Below are 17960 nucleotides of genomic sequence, written 5' to 3'. Positions count from 1 at the left end.
GTGATCATTTTTCTTATGCTTTCATAATAAATAATGAACTTGTGACAAAATTTTTTTTCTCTTCTCTGAATCTTCTGTATTTCATCCACCAATCCTTTCATGGAAGGGTCCCAGAGTGATAGGCATTGCCCAAGTATCACAAGAATGAAGGTTTTGTAAGCTACCTTCTTTATGGGTAGACTACACCTACAGTACAACAGCACACCTGGACTGATTGCTGAAATATTGTGTCCACTAGACAGTATGAACAGGTAGTACACCCATGAACTGTTTGATCAACAGAAATAGCAGAAGAAACTAAAGACTCACTTAACACAAAATTATTCAATAGACTGTCGTCATTGATATAAGCCTACAGTTGTGTGAATCTGTTCGAATGGTTTAAAACAGTATATTGTATGCTTTCAAAACTACAGTGTAAGATAAAACATATCCCATGCCAATCCATTTCCTGTCTCATGGTAGAACCCACATCACAGACTGTCCTTTCTAATCCTTATCTTATATGTCACTCCTTCTATGAAATCAGCATCTTCAATCTCACAATGACCCTGCCCTCAGTTTTATTACACTAAGTACAAGTGTAAGATCACAAGTCCTTGATTATAGCTAACAAGATAATTTGTAGGCAAGTATCATAATGTGTATTTTAAATTTTCTTATTTGCAGAAATTTTCAATTTCTCGCTTTACCTCAAATGTGAGCATACCATAATACAAAACACAGAACCTCTCTCTGAAACCTAGATGAGTAAGCAAAAACATTTTTTGTTTTGCATTATGTCTGTGTGAATCATAAATAAATTGAAACTGAGTTTTATTACTAGCAACAAATGCCATTTATGAATATACTGGGAACTGCCTGTAAGAGTTACAAGATCTTTGAAGGTGTTCAGTTACACACAACCCCTACTGCTCTCTTTTGCTGGACAAATGTTTCTTTTCAAAGTTATTTGTCATCTTCCACAACATTATTTATTAATGCTGTTTATAAGGTAAATAAAATTAACAAACATTGTGGCTGAATCTGCTTTAAGTAACTTTTAATACTAATGATATTGCAGTGCCTTTGTCGTTCAGAAGTACAATACAGTGTTCCTTTGGACATGCATGCACGCATGCCTGAACAAACAGCACTGAGGTGACTACAGCTGTTACAAAATACATGAAATGCACTCCCTGTTGTGAATACTGACAACCTTCAGCCATATAATCGAATGACGTCAATGAAAATTTGTGCTGGACCAGGACTCGAATCTGGATTTTCCACATATCGTGACTGACTGCCTCACCATTAGGCATTCAACAATGACTCAAGGACAGACCAAAACTTCCGTAGGTCATCAACCATGGAAATCCAGGTTTGAGTCACACCAATTTTCGTTGTTGTCATTAAATTATATAGCAGTTGGTTGTCAGTATTTGAAACTGCAAATATATTTCAAGTATTTCATAATGGTTGTGGTTGCCACAATGGCTGTTCCTTCAGAAATGCAAACATGTCTGAAGGAACATCCCATCATACTTCCGAACAACAGAGGCTTTATAATATCACATTTATCCACTGAGACTGGGCAAGCAATTTTCAATCAAAATGTCTCCCCTGTTCAGAAATATACACTCCTGGAAATTGAAATAAGAACACCGTGAATTCATTGTCCCAGGAAGGGGAAACTTTATTGACACATTCCTGGGGTCAGATACATCACATGATCACACTGACAGAACCACAGGCACATAGACACAGGCAACAGAGCATGCACAATGTCGGCACTAGTACGGTGTATATCCACCTTTCGCAGCAATGCGGGCTGCTATTCTCCCATGGAGACGATCGTAGAGATGCTGGATGTAGTCCTGTGGAACGGCTTGCCATGCCATTTCCACCTGGCGCCTCAGTTGGACCAGCGTTCGTGCTGGACGTGCAGACCGCGTGAGACGACGCTTCATCCAGTCCCAAACATGCTCAATGGTGGACAGATCCGGAGATCTTGCTGGCCAGGGTAGTTGACTTACACCTTCTAGAGCACGTTGGGTGGCACGGGATACATGCGGACGTGCATTGTCCTGTTGGAACAGCAAGTGCCCTTGCCGGTCTAGGAATGGTAGAACGATGGGTTCGATGACGGTTTGGATGTACCGTGCGCTATTCAGTGTCCCCTCGACGATCACCAGTGGTGTACGGCCAGTGTAGGAGATCGCTCCCCACACCATGATGCCGGGTGTTGGCCCTGTGTGCCTCGGTCGTATGCAGTCCTGATTGTGGCGCTCACCTGCACGGCGCCAAACACGCATACGACCATCATTGGCACCAAGGCAGAAGCGACTCTCATCGCTGAAGACGACACGTCTCCATTCGTCCCTCCATTCACGCCTGTCGCGACACCACTGGAGGCGGGCTCCACGATGTTGGGGTGTGAGCGGAAGACGGCCTAACGGTGTGCGGGACCGTAGCCCAGCTTCATGGAGATGGTTGCGAATGGTCCTCGCCGATACCCCAGGAGCAACAGTGTCCCTAATTTGCTGGGAAGTGGCGGTGCGGTCCCCTACGGCACTGCGTAGGATCCTACGGTCTTGGCGTGCATCCGCGCGTCGCTGCGGTCCGGTCCCAGGTTGACGGGCACGTGCACCTTCCGCCGACCACTGGCGACAACATCGATGTACTGTGGAGACCTCACGCCCCACGTGTTGAGCAATTCGGCGGTACGTCCACCCGGCCTCCCGCATGCCCACTATACGCCCTCGCTCAAAGTCCGTCAACTGCACATACGGTTCACGTCCACGCTGTCGCGGCATGCTACCAGTGTTAAAGACTGCGATGGAGCTCCGTATGCCACGGCAAACTGGCTGACACTGACGGTGGCGGTGCACAAATGCTGCGCAGCTAGTGCCATTCGACGGCCAACACAGCGGTTCCTGGTGTGTCCGCTGTGCCGTGCGTGTGATCATTGCTTGTACAGCCCTCTCGCAGTGTCCGGAGCAAGTATGGTGGGTCTGACACACCGGTGTCAATGTGTTCTTTTTTCCATTTCCAGGAGTGTACATAATAGAGGTATGACTGCAGGCTGTATATCCATGGCTCACGACATATGGTAGTTTCAATCTGGCTGAGTGTTGTGATCAGATAGCCTAACGGTAAGGTGACTGCTCATTATAAGTGGAAAATCTGGGTTTAAGTACCAGCATGGCACAAATTTTTGTTGTCACCATTCCATTATACAGCTAATGGATGTCAATATTTGCAGCAGCAGCAAATATATTTCATATACTTTTAATACTTGGTACAATCATGGCCTTGATTATTGAAAATATTAAAATTCAAACCAGCACTATGAAAACTAAGATCACACATTCTGTTTCTTGAACCCTCCTTGTCCCTTGTAGCTACTCCAACAGGCCTAATATTGAAATTCCCTGTTTCTGGATGTAATCCTACTCTAGACCAGGCTCTTTTACAGTTTGAAATATAGTGTTTTCTTGCTCTTATCTGCCTAATTTGTGACCTATATGCCTCATCAGCCAATTTCCATCCCAACAGACTTCTCTCCTTCTACAAAATCCTGCAGTTATCTGCCCATCATGTTTCCTTGGATGGTATCTTCCATTAAGCCAACTTCAAACTGCAACAACATGCCAGACTTCAACTCAGAAAGCTATCCCACCCTCTCATAAGCTACTTGAAGAGTGGTGTTTCCCTCCCTGTCCCTTTGCATCTCCCTAAACAGTCACACCATCAACCACCACTCCTCTCCTACAAACAAAGCTTGGCCAACTTCCTTAACATCCCACAGCCTTCACCACCGCCTTCCAAACCAAGAACAACCCATAATCAGAAGAACCAGTCACAACAATACAGTGTCCTCAACCTTTCATCTAAAGCACTCTCCCCTCCTGAATTAGCTGTATTATCTACGGGTGTCATTGTCAACCCTAAACCTGCATTTGATCATGCTGCTTTGGTGAAGGACCTAATTTCCTTCACACATAATGCCAACTGGAAATATCCAACCCAATCCCAAAACCTATCCAACAGCAAACCTGACACTGAACCCTGTTTTGAACCATTTTGACCATGATCCCAGCTCAATCCACCATCACTATCTCAAAATCAACCCTCACAAACCTTCCCAAAATTTCTCACATCCAGCATTGCTTCAAAACCCTTCTTCACATCCACACAACATGACCCTAAACTGTCCTCTGCAGAACTCCAGGCTCTATGTTCCCTAGAAGCTGATGACTCCATCATTTTTCTTCCAGCAGGCAAAGGATCTACCACTGTGGTACTTGACCAAAAGGTGTATGTTAATGAAGGTCTATGACAGCTGCCTGACACCTCTACAAACAGCATCTGCCATCAGATCCCATCCCTGTGATTCAAACTGACCTCCAGTCCCTTCTTAAAATCTCAGGCCCCTCACAAAGACTAACACATCAATCTACACAACTTCTCACCCCACCCAAACCATGCAGCCCCCACCTTTTACATTCTTCCTAAGATCCACAAACCGAATCATCCTGACTGTTCTATAGTTGCTGACTTCAAAGCAACCATTGAACATATAACTTACTTAGTTGATCAGCACCTGCAAGCCATAGTACAAAGACTTCCCTCCTATATCAAAGATACCAACCATTTCCTAAATCATTTGAAATCTTTGCCAACCCAAGTCCCATCACACACCTTGCTTATCACCATTGATGCCAGCTCTGTCTATACCAACATCCCCCACATACATTGTCAGTCTGCTGCTGAACATTTCCTCAGTTGGCACCCACATGATTCCAAACCTATGACATCCTTCCTACTCACCTTAACCAACTTAATACTTAGCAACAACTACTTCACCTTTAAGTGGTAGACATATAAACAGATCAGGGGTACAGCCATGGGAATCAGAATGGTTCCTTCCTATGCCACCCTCTTCGTGGGCCACTTGGAGGGACTTTCCTGTGATCCATAAGTCTTCAGGCCCTTGTTTGGTTTAGTTACATTGATGACATCTTTACCCTATGGACTCATGGTGAGACTGACCTGTTAAAATCCCTGGAATCTCTGAATACCTTCTCCCAATTAAATTTCACATGGTTCTATTCTGAATCCCATGCCACTTTCCCTGATGATGATCTTGTCCTCACTGAAGGCCAGCTACACACTTCTGTCCACATGAAACCTACTAACAAACAACAGTGCTTACATTTGGCAGCTACCATCCTTTCCACGTCAAACTTTCCCACCTATACCCCTTGTCAATCAAGGCAAATATATCTGTTTGGATACAGACTCTTTACAGCAATACACTAACATTCTCACCTTAGCCTTCATTGGATGTAACTACTCCACCAGCCTAGTTCAAAAGTAGATTTCCTGGCCCATCACATCAAATCCTGGTACTGCTGATCCCTCCAAAAAACAACTTCCGAGCATACCACTGATCACTCAGTATTATCCTGGTCTTGAATGTATCAATCAGCTACTTCCATAAGACCACGACTTCCTAAAATCATGCCATGAAATGAGATCCATCCTGTCTGAGATTTTGCCCACCACACCTAGAATAGCTTTTGTCACCCTCCCAATCTCCGCAATATCCTTGTCAGACCCTAAGCTCCTTCTGCACCCATCTCTCTACCCTATGGCTCCTACCCCTGTGACCAACCCTGCTGCAAGACTTGTCCTATGCTCTGTCCTACCACCACCTATACCAGCCCTGTAACTGGCAAAACATATACTGTCAGAGGGAGAGCCACCTCTGAAACAACATGTCATATACCAGCTGTTAAGTAAACACTGTTTGACCTTTTACATCGGTGTGACAACCATCAAATTATCAATTAGGATGAATGGGCATAGGCAGAAGGTATATACTGGCAACACACAATATCCTGTTGCAGAGCAAGCTCTACAACATGACAGTCATGATCTTGGTACCTGTTTCACCACACACATCATCTGGATTCTTCCCCCAGACACCAATTTCTCAGAACTCTGCATGTGGGAACTAATGTCATGTCCTTGGCTCTTGGACCTGGTCTTAATTTACGTTAATTCCTTCAGTCTCAGAGTTTCTTCATAGTAAAAACTCTTTTATTCATTCTGTTTTAGTTTTCTACATCTTTCATTATCTTGCCCACCTATTTTTCACCCCTCCCCCTCCTCCCACCTCTGTTATGTACAATGCACTTAGCTTTTCACTCTTATTAACTTATGGATGATGTTTAACCAGCAATCTCTGCTTTGTGTATTACCCTGTATTCCACCTTTAAGCTCTCAGGTTCTCAAATCTTGTCCGATGCAGTCCCCAACAATGTCTTTCCTTCTCATCCCGTCCGGTGAGTTTCCCCTAACCAGCGATTCTCGGTGACTTCTGAAATCTGCCCCATTTTCTACACCTGTTCAGTCCTTTCCCTTCATCCCTCTTCCTTCCCCTTCAACCATTCTGCTTGAAGAAGGTGTCACTGGCTCCAAAAGCTTACCAAATTATAACCTTCTTTTATGTGTGTGTCCCTCCGCTGCTTTGTGAGGAGATTTTTAATCCATCCACGTAAATTACTTTGTCAAAAATTGATTGTTTTCATTGTTATAAAATTCTTTTTTTGCCTTACTTGGAAGATAATACTGAAAGACAATAGAACATGTGTTTGCAAATAAGCAAGCTCCCTAAGCTTGAAGTATACACAGTGAGACAGTGACAGATACATGCCAAACGGAATCTTGATTAATTTGTTGTGCACTGACTAAATTTTATCTTGTTATCCAGCTGGATCAAAGGAAATGCTGAGTCATAGATAGGCACAACGAAAAGACCGTCACAAAATAAGCTTTCGGACAACAAGACCTTGTTGGCTGAAAGCTTATTTTGTGATAGCCTTTTTGTTGTGCCTATCTGCGACTCAGCATCTCCGCTATATGTTGAGTAGCAAACATCCTTTCCATAATACTGTTATATTCCATACTAGATTTTCCATTGTTGGATTAAAGGAAATTTACACATACTGGTCACTTTAGTGTTTGATCATTCATGTCTGTATTTACCACTTGCAGATCATTTTTATTCATCTGAATCTGCATAAGATGAGACTTTATACCATTAAGACAAACTTTTTGCTGTAAAACAATTGTAAATCCATTTATATGGACTTTGTCTGATGTGGTTTGTGTGTACACCCTACATTAATACACTCCTGGAAATGGAAAAAAGAACACATTGACACCGGTGTGTCAGACCCACCATACTTGCTCCGGACACTGCGAGAGGGCTGTACAAGCAATGATCACATGCACGGCACAGCGGACACACCAGGAACCGCGGTGTTGGCCGTCGAATGGCACTAGCTGCGCAGCATTTGTGCACCGCCACCGTCAGTGTCAGCCAGTTTGCCGTGGCATACGGAGCTCCATCGCAGTCTTTAACACTGGTAGCATGCCGCGACAGCGTGGACGTGAACCGTATGTGCAGTTGACGGACTTTGAGCGAGGGCGTATAGTGGGCATGCGGGAGGCCGGGTGGACGTACCGCCGAATTGCTCAACACGTGGGGCGTGAGGTCTCCACAGTACATCGATGTTGTCGCCAGTGGTCAGCGGAAGGTGCACGTGCCCGTCGACCTGGGACCGGACCGCAGCGACGCACGGATGCACGCCAAGACCGTAGGATCCTACGCAGTGCCGTAGGGGACCGCACCGCCACTTCCCAGCAAATTAGGGACACTGTTGCTCCTGGGGTATCGGCGAGGACCATTCGCAACCATCTCCATGAAGCTGGGCTACGGTCCCGCACACCGTTAGGCCGTCTTCCGCTCACACCCCAACATCGTGCAGCCCGCCTCCAGTGGTGTCGCGACAGGCGTGAATGGAGGGACGAATGGAGACGTGTCGTCTTCAGCGATGAGAGTCGCTTCTGCCTTGGTGCCAATGATGGTCGTATGCATGTTTGGCGCCGTGCAGGTGAGCGCCACAATCAGGACTGCATACGACCGAGGCACACAGGGCCAACACCCGGCATCATGGTGTGGGGAGCGATCTCCTACACTGGCCGAACACCACTGGTGATCGTCGAGGGGACACTGAATAGTGCACGGTACATCCAAACCGTCATCGAACCCATCGTTCTACCATTCCTAGACCGGCAAGGGAACTTGCTGTTACAACAGGACAATGCACGTCCACATGTATCCCGTGCCACCCAACGTGCTCTAGAAGGTGTAAGTCAACTACCCTGGCCAGCAAGATCTCCGGATCTGTCCCCCATTGAGCATGTTTGGGACTGGATGAAGCGTCGTCTCACGCGGTCTGCACGTCCAGCACGAACGCTGGTCCAACTGAGGCGCCAGGTGGAAATGGCATGGCAAGCCGTTCCACAGGACTACATCCAGCATCTCTACGATCATCTCCATGGGAGAATAGCAGTCTGCATTGCTGCGAAAGGTGGATATACACTGTACTAGTGCCGACATTGTGCATGCTCTGTTGCCTGTGTCTATGTGCCTGTGGTTCTGTCAGTGTGATCATGTGATGTATCTGACCCCAGGAATGTGTCAATAAAGTTTCCCCTTCCTGGGACAATGAATTCACAGTGTTCTTATTTCAATTTCCAGGAGTGTATGTATGTGTCATTACAAAATTACACAGCTACAACAGTCCTTTAAAGCCAGTGGAAGGACATTTATGTAGGTTAGGAATTTTGAGTGATGCCACATTTTGTGTTTCCACATTCTGATTTTGTTTCAATTTCTGTCGTCTGTATATTGTTAAGGCCACCTTCTGTTTTTTGTTATGAAGTTAAGACTCAGTCCTTGAAAGAGGAATATAATTTATGACATAGAACTATAGTTTCCCAACTAGAATTTTGTGCTTCACAAAAATCAGTATCATTGGAAATGTCACAGAATATACCAACGGGAGTTTTATCACTGGCAGGATTATATTTTTGAAATCATATATGGCCTTTTTCTGTAGAAAATCCCTTACAATAGCCAAACTGAGAGGCAGCTGGCAAGTAATGCTGTAAAGAGTGAGTCAGTGTTCTGTTACAACCTGTTTTCTGCACGCATTTTGAAAAAAGAAAGGAGTGAAATTGGCCACCAATTAGAGGTGATTTTCTTGTTTGCATTCTTTTAGATGGATGTTAGAAAATGTGTCACTATGTCCTAACTGAAAGAGAGTCTCAGGAGTGCAATAAATTCATTATTGTCCTTCTGAAAACAAAAAATCTGTTTGTCACAATTTATAATTACAAATTAACTTTGCCTCTTCCATGGTTCCAAACGAAATACAGTTCTGTGGATTTGGCTCCACCTAATTCCCTGGAGCCAGAACTAAACAGTGAAATAACTAACACTTGAGGAAAGATCTTTTCCAATGCAGAAGCCTACTTTTTGGTGTTCTGCTGTTGTCATTGATGGTATGTCAACAAGAGCTTAACTGAGGGACTAAAAGTAGTCGGCACGTGAGTCAGCCACTCTTGTCGACGGGAATTGTCGTCAGTAATCCCTGGGTCTCTTTAAATAGCTGGGACAGGAAGGGACATTCTGCCCCCTAGTAACTCATGACCAGATGTAGGTGTGGTCTTGCGATGTGGACAGTGACCTCTTGCTGTGGCCTGCCGAGGTACCTAGAGGTCTGTAGTTCTTCGTGCACCTCCTGGTGGTCTGGGGGCATATCTGAAAATCCCACATGGCTGCTATGGACTGCAAAGCATTGCTTTTTCATGACTTGCACATTATAGCCATCATGTGTGTTGTGGCTTGTGCCCCTGGGCACCACAGGAGGTATCATTATTCTACATATGAATCTGTTAGGAAACATCCCCAGAGTCATTGAATGATTACACAGGTGGCTGAAGGGTGGTCATATCAATTAAGCAAATGATTTTTATTACTCTGCTTGTAACATCAAGTCAAAAGATTTTGTTACTTCTTTTTTTGGTAATCTCCTTAGGGACTGTATTTTTGAAACTGTCTATCGCTTGTCAAAACCGTGTCTGCCATAAAGCATTTGTATTTGGTTGTTTTTTAGTAGGTACATTGCTACCACTGTTAGGACCAGTCACTGAAACCACTAAACAGTTTTTTAAATGTGTTGTCATTTCATGCCACACTCTGTGTTTCTTCTTCTTTTCTTTCTGTTCTTCTAAACATTATAAAATTTCTTTTTGTCATTCTTGTCTCTCCTTTGCCTCTCAGGTCATGACATGTTATCAGTTACTCCACACTGGGATTGTTAATTTATTAATGTGTGTGTGTGTGTGTGGGGAGGGGGGGGGTGAGGGGAGGGGGGGTCAGTGGGGGGGGGGGGGTGAGGTGGGTGGTGGGAGTGGGGTGGGGGGAGACCACATTGTGCTACCCTGCCGACAATCAATCTTGCTTCACAACAGACTATATTTGGAACTGACTGTGTTTTTGGCTTGAGCATAAATGCTTGCTTACTGTATATCACGTGAGCTGAATAAATCTTTCATTCCGTACCGTATCATGTTGTATGTATATTGTGTCATTCTCTACCATATAGATCTACATTGGTGTCCCAAAACAACTATGAATTACAGCAAATACACACCAAACCAGCTCTTATGTATCAAAACTGCAGCCACTTTGTTAGCATTGTGCATTGCAGTTCATGAATTACATGAACGAGTGCAGTACCGGAGTATACAATGCATCACAGCCACCTCTCCAACGAAGTATATCTTCAAAAGTGAGAGTGACACTTGCCTGTGGAGTGCATCAATGATTTTCAATAATTCTGAACAGTGACACCCTGTGTGATTTCGTTACCACCACTGCTCTGCAAAAGGCCCGTACCGAACCACTAGTATCTGACTGAACTTACCCCTGATCACCTGCTGTGAACAATGACTTTTTGTGCCATGTGAATTAATTTTGGGCCCAGTGTTGATGCAGTCACCAACACAAATGCACTGTCTGGCTGCCCTAACAATTGCATTTCATACGAAAATGGGACATTCACCTATGTTACAGCTACCAATTCTTCCGTGGCAATTGGAATGACCACCCACAGATGTCGCCTCCAGTCTGTACTCCGTATGGTTCACTGTATTGGACAGCATCCTCAGTGCATATGATGTCACCAGTGACACTACAAAATTCGTCTGCTGCTATCATGCATAGTTTGGCGATACTGTGTGCAACTGCCATTCGCTGTGTAACCACCCAAAAGGGCTGCATGGTCTGCAATAGGTGCACAAGATCATCATTATCATTCAAGCCACCTCATCTCGCATAGCAAAGGACCACTGCACATTCTCCAATGCAGGACAATGGCAGACTCTATATCTCAGATAATCTTGGACAGCGATACTATTTAGTTGATTATGGCTCCGACATAAGTGTGGGACCTGGAATCTTTGCTGCCACAGCACACAGAAACACTATTATACACCATCACGCTGTTAACAACTCAGCAATCACTGTTTAAGGCTCTGAAACTCGCACATTGGACCTGGGGTTCAGAACAATGGTCACAAGAAACTTTGAATCGGCATGTCAGCAAACTGGTACTTGGTGCTGATTTCCTCTGGCATTCCCAGCTTCTACTGGATTCATGAAATGGCATGTTGATTCAACATGCAATGATTGGTAAGCTGCTGGCATCATCAGCCGTGCCCTCTTGGAAATGCAACATGTCCGTAGTACATTTTCTCTACTCAACAACTAGTAGTACACCCCTATGGATGATCACTATCATCTTCTACTTGACTGCATCAACTCAATCATTAAGACTTAACAAAACCAGTTTCTTTATTTTGAGAGCCACCTGGAGTCTCTACGCCCTCAAACAGGAGACTGAAACAATATGACCGGCAATCCAAAAAACATCTGAAGAACTCACTGCAGCACATAATCATCTACAAAACTATTGACCAACCTCACTTTTTGATGATAACACAATTGTACCAGTGCAGCACACTTCCAATGCACCTACACCAGCCGTATAGAAAGCCTTTAAGTACCAAAAAGGTTAGTAATGCACATCCTGCTCTAGTGCTCTCTGCTCTTACCATGCACAACTTACCACCCACGAATTCCCCTCGCTTGTTATTCACCCAGTGCACCATCAGTAATGGAACAATACACAAGATCCCCACCATGCCTGGTCCCCTCCAGTCTGACACAGACAACACCATTTCCATCAGATAAACTATGCACCACCAAGGCAGTGGTTGATGAACTTTTACAAGCCCGAACAGTCAGACCTTGAAACAGTCTGTGGGCTTCCTCATTAAACTAGTGCCAAAGAAAGATGATACTTTATGTTTATGTGGTGACTACAGAACTCTTAATGCATGTATCCTAACTGGCAGCTACCCACTATGGAATATCGGGGAATCCACCCACTACCTTGCAGGGGCATCTGTCTTCGGTGTGAAAAATTTTTAAGTTATATATTTTTCATGGTGTTGGCACTCAAATGGTTAACCATAATATCTGGCACAAGTGACTTGAAGTGGGAGGTGTACAGCAACCATGCTGATTTTTTTGTGAAAACGGACTCTTTCCAAAAGTAAATGGTCTGCCTACAACTGTGAATTTCTTGCAGTCTATGAGGCAATCTGTCAACTCAAGGACAATGTAGAAGGCAGCCCACCAGTCATCAACAAGATCACCAACCACTATAGGGCTCAATCCATAACCCATCGAAAAACCTATGCACTAGACATTTCTGCCACATAGATTACATCACACAGTTTACAACCAACATGCATCAGATTAAAGGCATGGACAATGGCATCATTAATTACCTCTCATGAATCAATATCCTCTCCGCACATAAATCAGCTATGATAAATTTGTGGAGGCTGAACAGCACAACAAACAGCTCTAAGTCTTCCTCAATGAAACAACTACTACCCTGAAACTTGAACATCATCCTATACAGGGAACAATGAGACAGATGCAGTAGAATGAGTCACGAAACAAATGCATTCCTTCATCCCTCAACCATTTTCGTTACATCCCAATGTTGAACCTTTGAAGTGCCTTATTATAGTTCATTTTGTATGGCCGAATGTCAAGAAAGATTTCAAGGAATTGACATGCATGTGCATACCTCCTCAAGAAAGCAAAGTGGGATGCCGGGCACAACCACACTTCAGACAGTTTATGATACTGATATGGCATTTTCAAGATATGGCGGGACCCCTCCAGGAGTCTGAGGGTTACCAATACATTCTTTCAGTCATCAACCACACAATGCGGTCTCTCCAAGACATGTCAGCAGTGCCAACCACCAGAGCCTTCATAGAAGCTTGGATTTCCCAGTACAGGTGTCCAGTGTCCATAATCATAAATCAAGACTGACAATTTGAAGCTGCCCTGTTCAGTGAATTATGTAACTTCTGTGGCACTCATCATCACTGAATGACCACCTACCACCCTCAAAGCTACAGTATTGTGGAACAATGGCATCAAGCACTAAAAGCCTTCCTTATGTGCCTTGGTCGTCTCTGAACAGAAGCTGTACCAAGGGTGCTATTAGGCATATGCACCACCCACATAAATTACCTTCATGCCCCTACCACTAAAGTTCTCTATGTCAAGCTGCTTGCCCTTCCTGCTGAATTTGTGCTACAGATGCCACTGGAATAAACCAGCAAACTTCCTGCTCTCCTCACCGGGGTAAAAGAACACATTACAAAACTCAAGATACAACCTCTAAAATGTCACAGCACTCCTAAAGTATTCAATCATAAGGTACTAGTGGTCTGCAATCATGTTGTGCTCGATTATGATACAATCCTGCTTGATTGACAGCTTCCTTATACAGGTCCACACAAGGCTTTAAAACATGGCACATTCAAAATACTACTGACTGGAACACCCAGCACAGTATCTATCAACCATCTAAAACCTGCATGGATTGTTCAGGATGACACATCCACCGACAATGACATATCAACCTCTACCATCTAACATAGTGTGGCCACACACATGCACTATGGACATCAAAAATTTTGTAATATAACTTGATGTCAAATACTTCCATTTGAGGACCTTAGCATCAAACTGCTTGATAAGTTCCTGGTCATCAGAAGCAGCCATCGTATCATGGCTGTCCGCCAATGGTTTCCTAACAATCACCACCCCCTGAACATCATAACCCTTTGTCACTCCAATTGAGGACCATCAGGACAACTCCCCACAAGTGAACGTTGTCAAAATTCTCCCAACAACTGACATTCCACAACAATTAGATACTATGCACCATCATCGGCCCATGGCGATCACCTTTCCCCAGTGTTGCACACTATGGATGGGTGATTTGGGGGGGGGGGGGGGGGGGGGGTTGCTCTCTAAGGTTTCAGATCAAGCAGATGTGCTTTCTTGTTGTGCACCATTTGAACAAAATAAAGCTTCTATTCTATACGATAACATGCTGTATGCACTTTGTATCATACTCTACCATATGGACCCACATGTGTTATGGCTTTGAGAGTTCATCAACATTAATAACTTGAAAGGAGTTATTTGAAATGCAAGGATAGCAAATGAATTGGTAAGTGAAGGTGAATTCATCTTTTGTGATGCTTGACAGCACCTCAGTAGTTTTTTCTGTATGTCAGCAACATCAACATCAGAAAAATGCTTTCCTTTTCTGTCTCTTTTCATTCCAGGAAACATAAAGAAGTTGCAAGGAGCAAGATCATGTGAGTATGGGGTGTGAGGAACTGGGGTCACACCATTTTTGGTCAACAAGGGCTGTGTGAGTAGGGGCATTGTCATGATGGCAAAACTACTCATCCAGCTGCCACAAACCAGGCCACTTCTGCTGCACACCTGTTGCACAATCATTTAAAAATTTCCAAGTAAAAAGCCTGATTAACTGTCTGACCCCACAGAACAAACTCTGAATGTGTGACTCCTCTCATTTAGGGAAAAAAAAGCAGCATTATTTTAATGTTTCATTTCACCTAATGAGCTTTCTTGGGGTGAGGCTAACTTTAAGTCTTCCACTGGTTTGATTACTGCTTTGATTCAGGATTGTAATCATAGCACCAAGTTCCACACTTATGATAATTCTTGAAAAAAAAGTTTGGATCATTGCAGGACTCTTTTTTCAAAGCACAGCATGCTTCCACATGACCGCATTTTTGTTCATCAGTTAGCGGTCATGACAAAAATTTGTCAGTCACCCTTTTTATTCCCAAATCTTCTGTCACTCTAAGTCATTCCCAACAGCTCCACTATTTCTACAATGGTCCATCATCAATGTCTGTTAATAAGTGCACAAATGTTTTCAACATTTTCATGGAAGGACAACTAGAACAAGGTTTGTCATCAACTCATGTTTCACCATTTTTGAAACAAGAAAACCCCTCAAACAATTGAGTTTTCCCCATGGAATCATCCTAGTACACTGTTTTTAACATTTCAAGAGTTCCACTTTTTCTGAGCAAAAACCAGAATTTCACAGCTGCATGCTGTCCATGAAATCAGCCATTGCAAAAAAGATAATCACATAAATCCGTTGTTACTTCAAGCTCTGCCAAAACTAGTCCTAACCTTCTTCAGTGATAGAACTCAGCTTACTGGCTCTGGAATGTTCACTAAGTACTCCTAGCAGCAAAATGTAGTAGTACAGAAGCTCTGTCCACCAAAAATCAGTTCGGTTTCTTTTGGGTACCTTTTTCTATATTTAAAAATGGAAGTTATGATCTCTATTATGACTAAGTCTCTATATTACAAAATGAACATATAAAATATAGATACAAATTGAATGTTTCGAATACCTTCAGTAATTCTGGTGGGTTAAGAGGAGGTTGCACTGTGATGAAAAGAGTGAGAAATGTTGCATCATTCTGTGGCTGCAACAGCTGACTATCTCCAGAAAGTGACAAACTTGCCAGCTGTGAGAGTTGAGATTCCCTTTCATAGCCTAATAATACTGGTGGTGAGTACAGTTTGAATGTACCTTCAACCTGTGGAGTCAGAAAAACTTGATATAAACTAAACACAATTAAAACCTTCTACAATAAAGCCAAGAAGCATTTCTTACACTCAGATTAAATATAAATTATATGATATTTGTTCCCTTTTTGTATCCAAAAGACTGCTTTTAGATTTATTTACAGTTACTGTCAATAAAATTCAGTATTACTTGGCATTAGCAACTGCTGCACTGAACAAGATGTTGACAGATTTTTAAGAATAATGTGCAATAAAACATCCACTGACCTAAGAGTTAAATAGAGAACAGGCTTAACTGGAGGAAACACTAAATACTTGAAATGACTTAACTCAGGAACATTTGCTCTCTGGATAATCTACAAAATCAGGCGCATCAGTGTCTGAAAATCTGCCTGTTTTGACTTATTCCATTCAGTGATGTATTATAGAATCATCTTCTGTAGCAATTCACCACTAATGAAAACAGTCTTCATCATTCAGAAAAAGCCACTATGACCTGGAGACATTGGCCATGTATGTGTGAATTGTGCTCGTGTGAAGGTGTGTGGTTTTTATTTCCTTTTAGCCAAAAGCTTAAGTGCTTAGCAGCCATTTTTCTGTGACTGCCTGCAACTCAACACCTCCTCTATATTATGAGTACAAACTATTCTCTCCATCACATTGTTGTTATTCTACCCTGGATTCTTCCTTGTTTATTTTGATTACTCAAACACAACTGGCCATTGTTGGCTGCTGTCATCTGCTATTGCTATCACACTGTGGTGAAAGATTGGTAAACGTCATCTTCAACACTGGAATCTGGATATCATTCAGCTTCACACCCTCTTCATTTTGATTAAATCTATTGGGGTGTTTAGCAATCTCTACGCCCTCTCTCTATAGCTTTTCATGGTATCCACTTGTGGCTGCCTGTACTTGATTCTCATCAGAATAAATCATATGGTTTCCTGGCTCTAAAGCATGTTCTACAACAAAAGCTGATCTGTCCGTGCACAGTTAGCCTTGTGTTCTACCCATTTTTCAGCTGTTCTTTTAATAGTATCCATGTATAAGTCTTTAGAATTACATGGAATCCCTAAAATTCCTGCTTTTCCCAGCGGTTTGCAACAATCCTTGGTCAACTTTAGGTGTTCTGTATCTTCTGGGTGGGTTTATAGATTGCAATGATATTCTGTTTCATAAGATTTTTCATATGCAGTCAGAAAGGTATTTAATGAAATGCAAGAAAACCTTTGATTTCCCAGATTCCTGTACATCATTATGGTCTTTTCATATCTGTTTTAATGCTTGCTCTCTCTCTTTCTCTCTCTCTCTCTCTCTCAGTGGATATTTATCTTTTCTTGATCAACAAATCATGAAAGAAGGTTGTATATGTGGAAGAGGTCGGGAGGCACTGGAAGGTTTCAGATAGTTTATATAATGGTAAGACAGAGATTTAGGAGCCAGGTTTTAAATTGTAAGACATTTTCAGGGGCAGAAGTGGACTCTGACCACAATTTATTGGTTATGAACTGTAGATTAAAACTGAAGATACTGCAGAAAAGCAGAAATTTAAGGAGATGAGACCTGGATAACCTGAGAGAACCAGAGGTTGTAGAGTTTCAGAGAGAGCATTGGGGAATGACTGACAAGAATACTGGAAAGAAATACAGTAGAAGAAGAATGGGTAGCTCTGAGAGATAAAATAGTGAAGACAGCAGAGGATCAAGTAGGTAAAAAGACAGGAGCTAGTAGAAATCCTTGGGTAACAGAAGAGATATTGAATTTAACTGATGAAAGGAGAAAATAAAAAATGCACTAAATGAAGCAGGCGAAAAGAAATAAAAACAACTAAAAAATGTGACTGACAGAAAGTGCAAAATGGCTAAGCAGAAATGGATGGAGGAAAAATGGAAGGATGTAGAAGCATAGATCACTAGGGGTAAGATAGATACTGCCTATAGGAAAATTAAAGAGACCTTTGGAGAAAAGACAATCACCTGTATGAATATCCAGAGCTCAAATGGAAAACCAGTCCTAAGCAAAGAAGGGAAAG

The 17960-nt window shown here is 43.0% G+C and overlaps 1 protein-coding gene across 1 annotated transcript in view; it reads right to left on the bottom strand.

Annotated features, from left to right (window-relative positions):
- Positions 1-17960, bottom strand: part of LOC126473567 (coiled-coil and C2 domain-containing protein 2A) — a 574642-nt gene that overhangs the window by 83234 nt on the left and 473448 nt on the right. Inside the window, exon 20 of the mRNA XM_050100701.1 lies at positions 15748-15936. Coding sequence (XP_049956658.1) covers positions 15748-15936 — 189 coding nt within the window. The remainder of the gene's footprint in view (positions 1-15747; positions 15937-17960) is intronic.

Source organism: Schistocerca serialis, chromosome 4 (genome assembly GCF_023864345.2).
Source record: "Schistocerca serialis cubense isolate TAMUIC-IGC-003099 chromosome 4, iqSchSeri2.2, whole genome shotgun sequence".
In the NCBI taxonomy this organism is placed as follows: Eukaryota; Metazoa; Arthropoda; class Insecta; order Orthoptera; family Acrididae; genus Schistocerca; species Schistocerca serialis.
This window is presented reverse-complemented; position numbering and strand designations above follow the sequence as displayed.